This window comes from Oncorhynchus nerka, linkage group LG15, assembly GCF_034236695.1.
Source record: "Oncorhynchus nerka isolate Pitt River linkage group LG15, Oner_Uvic_2.0, whole genome shotgun sequence".
NCBI classification, from domain to species: domain Eukaryota; kingdom Metazoa; phylum Chordata; class Actinopteri; order Salmoniformes; family Salmonidae; genus Oncorhynchus; species Oncorhynchus nerka.
Genome location: NC_088410.1, coordinates 93,971,610 through 93,981,252, shown reverse-complemented (window position 1 = coordinate 93,981,252; position 9,643 = coordinate 93,971,610). Strand labels below are relative to the sequence as shown.

The window sequence follows — 9,643 nt, the reverse complement described above, 5'->3', positions numbered from 1 at the left end:
GTAGCCTAGTGGTTAGAGTGTTTGACTAGTAACCGGAAGGTTGCAAGTTCAAACCCACGAGCTGACAAGGTACAAATCTCTCATTCTGCTCATGAACAGGCAGTTAACACACTGTTCCTAGGCCATCATTGAAAATAAGAATTTGTTCTTAACGGACTTGCCTAGTTAAATAAAGGTAAAAAATGATAATAATAAAACATTTAAAAAATGACCCTAAGCATACTGCTTAAGCAACACTGGAGTGGTTTAAGGGGAAACATTTAAATGTCTTGGAATGGCCTAGTCAAAGCCTAGACTTCAATCCCATTGAGAATCTGTGGTATGACTTAAAGATTGCTCTACACTAGTAGAACCCAACCCATCCAATTTAAAGGAGCTGGAGCAGTTTTGCCTTGAAGAATGGGCAAAAATCCCAGGCTTATAGAGACTTGCAGCTGTAATTGCTGCAAGTGGTGGCTCTACAAAGTCTTGACTTTGTGAAAACTGGTGAAAACTTGAGCGTTCATAACAACTCTGTTTTTTTGTCTTATTTCACCCCACAAAATGTTTGAAAATGCATCTTCAAAGTGGTAGGTATGTTCTGTAAATCAAATGATACAACCCCCAAAAAAATATATATTTTAATTCCAGGTTGTAAGGCAACAAAATAGGAAAAATGCCAAAGGGGGGTGAATACTTTCATCAACCCTTTTTTTAAAATGTTGCCAGCAATGAGAAATAGTCAATCAGATGTGCTTTCAAACTAACACCCATACTCTCTTCCTTGCTATAGGCTCGTCCGCTGCAACCACAGACAATCCCCAGGGACGCCAACCATCTGTCTCTCCCAGTCCCAGGCACAGAGAATGGCAACATGAACAGGGTAGGTCCACCTACAGCCCCCCCCCCCCCCAGGATTTAATGAAGAGTTGTAATGTGATTGTGTCGCTAATGTTGTCAAACTCGTGTCCATAAACTAATAAAACAGGTGAGATGTAACCTATACACAAAATAATCTATTCAGGTATTTGCTTCCTTACTTCGTGAATAGACTGTGGACTCTGTTCCTCCTCTTAATCTCTCCTGTTCCTCCTCTTAATCTCTCCTGTTCCTCCTCTTAATCTCTCCTGTTCCTCCTCTTAATCTCTCCTGTTCCTCCTCTTAATCTCTCCTGTTCCTCCTCTTAATCTCTCCTGTTCTTCCTCTTAATCTCTCCTGTCCTTCCTCTTAATCTCTCCTGTTCCTCCTCTTAATCTCTCCTGTTCCTCCTCTTAATCTCTCCTGTTCCTCCTCTTAATCTCTCCTGTTCCTCCTCTTAATCTCTCCTGTTCCTCCTCTTAATCTCTACTGTTCCTCCTCTTAATCTCTCCTGTTCCTCCTCTTATAATCTCTCCTGTTCCTCCTCTTAATCTCTCCTGTTCCTCCTCTTAATCTCTCCTGTTCCTCCTCTTAATCTCTCCTGTCCCTCCTCTTAATCTCTCCTGTTCCTCCTCTTAATCTCTCCTGTTCCTCCTCTTAATCTCTCCTGTTCCTCCTCTTAATCTCTCCTGTTCCTCCTCTTCATCTCTCCTGTTCCTCCTCTTAATCTCTACTGTTCCTCCTCTTAATCTCTCCTGTTCCTCCTCTTAATCTCTCCTGTTCCTTCCTCTTAATCTCTCCTGTTCCTCCTCTTAATCTCTCCTGTTCTTCCTCTTAATCTCTCCTGTTCCTCCTCTTAATCTCTCCTGTTCCTCCTCTTAATCTCTCCTGTTCTTCCTCTTAATCTCTCCTGTTCCTCCTCTTAATCTCTCCTGTTCCTCCTCTTCTTAAATCTCTCCTGTTCCTCCTCTTAATCTCTCCTGTTCCTCCTCTTAATCTCTCCTGTTCCTCCTCTTAATCTCTCCTGTTCCTCCTCTTAATCTCTCCTGTTCCTCCTCTTAATCTCTCCTGTTCCTCCTCTTAATCTCTCCTGTTCCTCCTCTTAATCTCTCCTGTTCTTCCTCTTAATCTCTCCTGTTCCTCCTCTTCATCTCTACTGTTCTTCCTCTTAATCTCTCCTGTTCCTCCTCTTAATCTCTCCTGTTCCTCCTCTTAATCTCTCCTGTTCCTCCTCTTAATCTCTCCTGTTCCTCCTCTTAATCTCTCCTGTCCTGTTCCTCCTCTTAATCTCTCCTGTTCCTCCTCTTAATCTCTCCTGTTCCTAGGCCGTCATTGAAAATAAGAATTTGTTCTTTACTGACATGTCTTTTTTTTAAAGAAGACAATAATAATAAAAAGTTGATGCGTGTTTATTTAACGTAGACAGGGACAGTTACCCAGACACTGAACCAGAGCTTTATGGACACCAAGACTTCACAAGTTGGCACGGTAACACTTTGGCACGGCCCAGAAACGAGACCTGACACGCTAGGGCTTGTGGAGATCTGATAGTGTTGGATAGTTCAAATTCTACCTACTTTATCAGAGGGCAAGCTGGAGCTAAATCCATACCCCGTACGCCTGTCCATTCTACATTGTGCCAGGCGAATAGGAACTGTGGGTCGTACAGTGTAACAACGAGCAATTACAACAGCTACTTACAGGAATAACCACACAGTGTTGTAAAGTAGAGATTGTGTCTGGGCTTCATGCAACTTCCACCCCGACTGACCTATAGTGCTAGTGTCACCATCGTCACTACGAAAATAAGATAATAAGAGTCTGTAGATAATGATTACTGTTGTCCTTGTTGTTACTGTTAGTGCTGTTATATTGTTGATATGATAATATCTCTGGGTACGTCCCAAACAGCTCCCCGTTCCCTATATAGTGCACTACTTTAGACCCTATTCCCTACATAGTACACTACTTTAGACCCTATTCCCTACATAGTGCACTACTTTAGACCCTATTCCCTACATAGTGCACTACTTTAGACCATATTCCCTATATAGTGCACTACTTTAGACCAGAGCCCTATGCCCCCTATTCCCTATATAGTACACTACTTTAGACCCTATTCCCTACATAGTGCACTACTTTAGACCCTATTCCTACATAGTGCACTACTTTAGACCATATTCCCTATATAGTGCACTACTTTAGACCAGAGCCCTATGCCCCCTATTCCCTATATAGTGCACTACTTTAGACCATATTCCCTATATAGTGCACTACTTTAGACCAGAGCCCTATGCCCCCTATTCCCTATATAGTGCACTACTTTAGACCCTATTCCCTACATAGTGCACTACTTTAGACCATATTCCCTATATAGTGCACTACTTTAGACCCTATTCCCTACATAGTGCACTACTTTAGACCATATTCCCTATATAGTGCACTACTTTAGACCAGAGCCCTATGCCCCCTATTCCCTATATAGTGCACTACTTTAGACCCTATTCCCTACATAGTGCACTACTTTAGACCATATTCCCTATAAAGTGCACTACTTTAGACCATATTCCCTTCCTTCACAGGGCTTCCTTCACAGGGCTTCCTTCACATGGCTTCCTTCACATGGCTTCCTTCACATGGCTTCCTGGTTGTGCCAAGTGAGAGTGATGGTACATGCTGATAGTGTTAGCGTAAGGTTGCATATAGAAAGAGGAAGTTTATGCTGCGAGAGAGAAGGAGAGACACAAGTGGATTTGGGGTTGTGGTTCCTCAGATGAAAAGGTGTGTGTGTCAGGAAGGTGCACTACAGAGGACAGTGGCGTGGACTGACTCTCCTATCGACTACCAAGGAAACATCTGTTTAATAGTTTAGCTTTGTTTTGATCTGGACTCTGAAACGGGTGATATAAAGACTACTGATGAACAGAGTGGCTGTAAGTTCAGTTTTTCTTCTTGTGTGGGTGTGTGAGAGAGGGAGTGTAAGACAGAACTAGCTACTGTATATTTCTCAGTTAGCTTAAACACTCTTGTAGAAAAAGGTCCTATCTAGAACCTAAAATGTTAGTTTTTTTGGGCTGTTCCCAAAGGGTAACCCTGTGAGAATATGTAGCAGATAAAAACACAACGCAGAGACAAAGGACGAGAAGTAGATAGAGTAACGATTAAGGGTAATAGTGTTTTTGTTCTGTAAAAGGGAATGATTGATTAATGGTTCAGACATGGGAGGAATATGTATTCTGAAATAGGATACTTGGTATTTGTCCATTGGCTAGTTTTATTGCAAGGAATTCTAATTGGTCAACCACAGGCTAAGGCCTGGGTTATAAAACGACACGCTGTCCCTTTGTACTGTGGAGAGAATGACTGGAGAGAACCACAGGAGTGAATCACTGAGAGAGCATCACTGAGAGAGCATCGCTGAGAGAGCATCACTGAGAGAGCATCACTGAGAGAGCATCGCTGAGAGAGCATCGCTGAAGGGAAGAATGACCATCTAACTCCCTGCATGATTTGTCCTCTTCAAAGAAACCTATTTTCCTCCCCCTGATTTGCGGGGTCTGTTATTAGAGAATAACATAAATCTCGAACAACCCTTTTGAAGAACACTTTTGGTTCCGTGTAGAACCCTTTTTGGTTCCGTGTAGAACCATTTTTGGTTCCGTAGAACCCTTTCCGCAGAGGATTCAACATGGAACTCAAAATGGTTCTAGCTGGAACCAAAAAAGGGGTTCTCCTATGTTGACAACCGAAGAACCCTTTTGGAACCCCTTTCTTCCTCTGAGTGTAGTCTCACGTTGGAGCTTGCATCTTAACAGTTTATAGATAACACTGTACATCTATGTGTACCAGTTTGTTACAACAATATACACTTCAACGAGTTATAGACTTCACTGTGATAAAGCTTTCTGTGCTTTTCACTATGGGGGGATTTTATTTTTACCTTTATTTAACTAGGCAAGTCAGTTAAAGAACAAATTCTTATTTTCAATGACGGCCTTAGGAACAGTGGGTTAACTGGTCTAGGAACAGTGGGTTAACTGGTCTAGGAACAGTGGGTTAACTGGTCTAGGAACAGTGGGTTAACTGGTCTAGGAACAGTGGGTTAACTGGCCTAGGAACAGTGGGTTAACTGCCTGTTCAGGGGCAGAACGACAGATTGTCAGCTCGGGGGGTTTGAACTTGCAACTTTCTGGTTACTAGTCCAATGCTCTAACCACTAGGCTACGCTGCCTCCCGGGATCAGCTAATGTGGATCCTAAGAAATACTAATATTAGCTGACATGTTTGGAAAGAACATCTATGAATGCCTCGTAGTGTTGCGTAATGTGTTGGGTCATTCTAGGCCAGTTTTTGCTGTAATTAGCCTTTGTAGTGAAGCAAAAGACAAAATTAACTGTAAGGAAATAAAGAATTCTTCCTCTTCTTTTCATCTCTGTTCCAGCTCTCTTCAGACTTCCTGTACGGTGGGCAGATTGCTGACAGTGGCCGGGAGTTGGGTCAGGTGACATTAGAATGGAATGTAGAGATGAATGGGAATGTGTACAGGGGAAATAACTTCCTTGTGACAAAACAAGGAACTAAATGTTTTTAACAATACAACAACAGAACAATAATATCTACGTAAACACATTTCTCCAATGGTGCTATCAGAATCAATCCTCTAATAATAGCTGAAATGGAGCTAATGGAATGCATTTTTAAAAAAAAATGGTTTTCATGTGTTTGATATCATTTCACCCACTTCATTCCACCCATTATTATGAGCCGTCCTCCCCTCAGAAGCCTCCATTGACACACACAGAGTAGCTGACTTGCCCCCCTCCACCCCCGCCCCTCTCTGTGCTTCCTGCCTTGTAGAGCATGCAGAGAGCAGTTTCCTCCAACACCATCAGCACCACAGCTTTCAGAACAGGAGAGTCTCAGGGGGTTGTCCAGCGACGTCACTCTGCCCTACTGCATCATGGGACGGAGCAGCTCAGCCACTCCCGAACCATAATACTGCCCAAGAACGGCAAGGTACACACACGCACACACCACACACCACACACGTTAGCAGAATGAGACAGACCTATTGCTGTCCAAATCTAATCTCGGTTACCCAGAAGTAAAATTCTCTTGTGAAAGTTAGTAAATTCCTGTTTTACTTCTGGGAGGGATTCTGTTAACAATTGTGATAACCTTTGTGCAAAGGAATGAAGCGACGTATCCACCCTCACAAACAGAAACTCTAGGCCAAACCACTCGATTCCGCTAATTTCACATCTTTATCATGGCCCAAATGTTTGTTATTGTTTTCATGAATGTTTATACGATAGAGTCAATTTTGACTTTGTGGCTGCGCATCTGATAATATTTTGCCTCTCCCTCCTGTGGGAGGCTACCTTTGGATCCTACTGAAAAACACAAAACAATCAATATATTTCAAAATGTGAACATACATGTACTGTATTATACTGTAATATGTAGTTCAATTATCATTGAATGATGCACATCTCACCTGTAGTTTTGCCAGAAAATTTGTACTGTTGATGAAACTGTTGAAACCTGCAGATTTGGTTGCAGCCTTAAACCGGCCTCTCTCAAAGAGGGACCTTGGTTTACAACATGGTCAATAATTGTGGCCCTCATCTCATCAGAGACCACCGCTCTTGTTCTTCCTCTCCTTTGTCCACCAACCTGTCTCCCTCTCCCTGCCTCTCTTCTTCCCCCACCAACCTGTCTCCCTCTCCCTGCCCTCTTCTCTCCCCAGTGTAACCTACACCAACCTGTCTCCCTCTACTGCCACTCTTCTCCCACCAACCTGTCTCCCTCTCCCTGCCACTCTTCTCTAGAACCAACCTGTCTCCCTCTCCCTGCCATCTTCTCTCCCCACCAGCCTTTCTCCCTCTCCCTGCCACTCTTCTCTCCCCACCAACCTGTCTCCCTCTAAACACTCTTCTTCCCCACCAACCTGTCTCCCTGCCACTCTTCTCCTAAAACCTGTCTCCCTCTCCCTGCCACTCTTCTCTCCCCACCAACCTGTCTCCTCTCCCTGCCACTCTTCTCTCCCCACCAACCTTTCTCCCTCTCCCTGCCACTCTTCTCTCCCCACCAACCTGTCTCCCTCTCCCTGCCACTCTTCCTGTCTCCCTGCCCTCTTCTTTCCCCCACCAACCTGTCTCCCTCTCCCTGCCACTCTTCTTTCCCCACCAACCTGTCTCCCTCTCCCTGCCACTCTTCTCTCCCCACCAACCTGCCACTCTTCTATCCCCACCCAACCTGTCTCCCTCTCTCCTGCCACTCTTCTCTCCCCACCAACCTGTCTCCCTCTCCTGCCTTCTTCTCCCCACCAACCTGTCTCCTCTCCCCACTCTTCTAATGGTTCAGACCTGTCTCCCTCTCCCTGTCTTCTCTCCCCACCAACCTGTCTCCTGCCACTCTTCTATCCCCACCAACCTGTCTCCCTGCTAGTTTCTCCTGCAAAACCCTGTCTTCTCTCCTTCTATCCCCACCAACCTGTCTCCCTCTCCCTGCCACTCTTCTATCCCCACCAACCTGTCTCCCTCTCCCTGTACTCTTCTTCTCCCCACCAACCTGTCTCCCTCTCCTGTCACTCTTCTCTCCCCCCACCAACCTGTCTCCCTCTCCCTGCCACTCTTCTATCCCCACCAACCTGTCTCCCTCTCCTGCCACTCTTCTATCCCCACCAACCTGTCTCCCTCTCCCTGCCACTTCTTTTTCCCCACCAACCTGTCTCTCTCCCTGCCACTCTTCTCTCCCCACCAACCTGTCTCCCTCTCAGGGTCTGTCTCTCCCCACCAACCTAATTTCACATCTTTATCATGGCCCAAATGTTTGTTATTGTTTTCATGAATGTTTATACGATAGAGTCAATTTTGACTTTCCCTGCGCATCTGATAATATTTTGCCTCTCCTCCTGTGGAGGCTACCTTTGATCCTACTGAAAAACACAAAACAATCAATATATTTCAAAATGTGAACATACATGTACTGTATTATACTGTAATATGTAGTTCAATTATCATTGAATGATGCACATCTCACCTGTAGTTTTGCCAGAAAATTTGTACTGTTGATGAAACTGTTGAAACCTGCAGATTTGGTTGCAGCCTTAAACCGGCCTCTCTCAAAGAGGGACCTTGGTTTACAACATGGTCAATAATTGTGGCCCTCATCTCATCAGAGACCACCGCTCTTGTTCTTCCTCTCCTTTGTCCACCAACCTGTCTCCCTCTCCCTGCCTCTCTTCTTCCCCCACCAACCTGTCTCCCTCTCCCTGCCACTCTTCTCTCCCCACCAACCTATCCCCACCAACCTGTCTCCCTCTCCCTGCCACTCTTCTCTCCCCACCAACCTGTCTCCCTCTCCCTGCCACTCTTCTCTCCCCACCAACCTGTCTCCCTCTCCCTGCCTCTCTTCTTCCCCCACCAACCTTTCTCCCTCTCCCTGCCACTCTTCTCTCCCCACCAACCTGTCTCCCTCTCCCTGTCACTCTTCTTCCCCCACCAACCTGTCTCCCTGCCACTCTTCTCTCCCCACCAACCTGTCTCCCTCTCCCTGCCACGCTTCTCTCCCCACCAACCTGTCTCCCTCTCCCTGCCACTCTTCTCTCCCCACCAACCTTTCTCCCTCTCCCTGCCACTCTTCTCTCCCCACCAACCTGTCTCCCTCTCCCTGTCACTCTTCTTCCCCCACCAACCTGTCTCCCTGCCACTCTTCTTCCCCCACCAACCTGTCTCCCTCTCCCTGCCACTCTTCTTTCCCCCACCAACCTGTCTCCCTCTCCTGCCACTCTTCTCTCCCCCACCAACCTGTCTCCCTCTCCCTGCCACTCTTCTATCCCCACCAACCTGTCTCCCTCTCCCTGCCACTCTTCTCTCCCCACCAACCTGTCTCCTCTCCCTGCCTCTCTTCTCTCCCCACCAACCTGTCTCCCTCTCCCTGCTCCTCTCTTTCCAACCTGTCTCCCCCTCCCTGCCACTCTTCTCTCCCCACCAACCTGTCTCCCTCTCCCTGCCACTCTTCTATCCCCACCAACCTGTCTCCCTCTCCCTGCTACTCTTCTCTCCCCACCAACCTGTCTCCCTCTCCTGCCACTCTTCTATCCCCACCAACCTGTCTCCCTCTCCCTGCCACTCTTCTATCCCCACCAACCTGTCTCCTCTCCTGCTACTCTTCTCTCCCACCAACCTGTCTCCCTCTCCCTGTCACTCTTCTCTCCCCACCAACCTGTCTCCCTTCTCCCTCTCCCTGCCACTCTTCTATCCCCACCAACCTGTCTCCCTCTCCCTGCCACTCTTCTATCCCCACCAACCTGTCTCCCTCTCCCTGTCACTCTCTCTCCCCACCAACTGTCTCCCTCTCCCTCCCCTGCCACTCCTCTCTCCCCACCAACCTGTCTCCTCTCCCTGCCACTTGGGTCCCACCAACCTGTCTCCCTCTCCCTGCCACTCTTCTCTCCCCACCAATGTGTCCCTCTCCCTGCCACTCTTCTCTCCCCACCAACCCTGTCTCCCTCTCCCTGCCACTCTTCTCTCCCCCCACCAACCTGTCTCCCTCTCCCTGCCACTCTTCTTTCCCCACCAACCTGTCTCTCTCCCTGCCACTCTTCTCTCCCCACCAACCTGTCTCCCCTCCCTGCCACTCTTTCTCCCCACCAACCTGTCTCACTCTCCCTGGACTCTTTTTTCCCCACCAACCTGTCTCCCTTCCCTGCCACTCTTCTATCCCCATTTCTCCCTCTCCCTGCCACTCTTCTATCCCCACCAACCTGTCTCCCTCTCCCTCTCCCTGCCACTCTTCTCTC

At 47.0% G+C, this 9,643-nt stretch overlaps 1 protein-coding gene across 1 annotated transcript in view; it reads left to right on the top strand.

Annotated features, from left to right (window-relative positions):
* Positions 1-9,643, top strand: part of arhgap9 (Rho GTPase activating protein 9) — a 127,476-nt gene that overhangs the window by 59,284 nt on the left and 58,549 nt on the right. Inside the window, 3 exon segments of the mRNA XM_065002039.1 lie at positions 773-862; positions 5,279-5,338; positions 5,695-5,853. Of these exon segments, the coding sequence (XP_064858111.1) occupies positions 773-862; positions 5,279-5,338; positions 5,695-5,853 (309 nt within the window).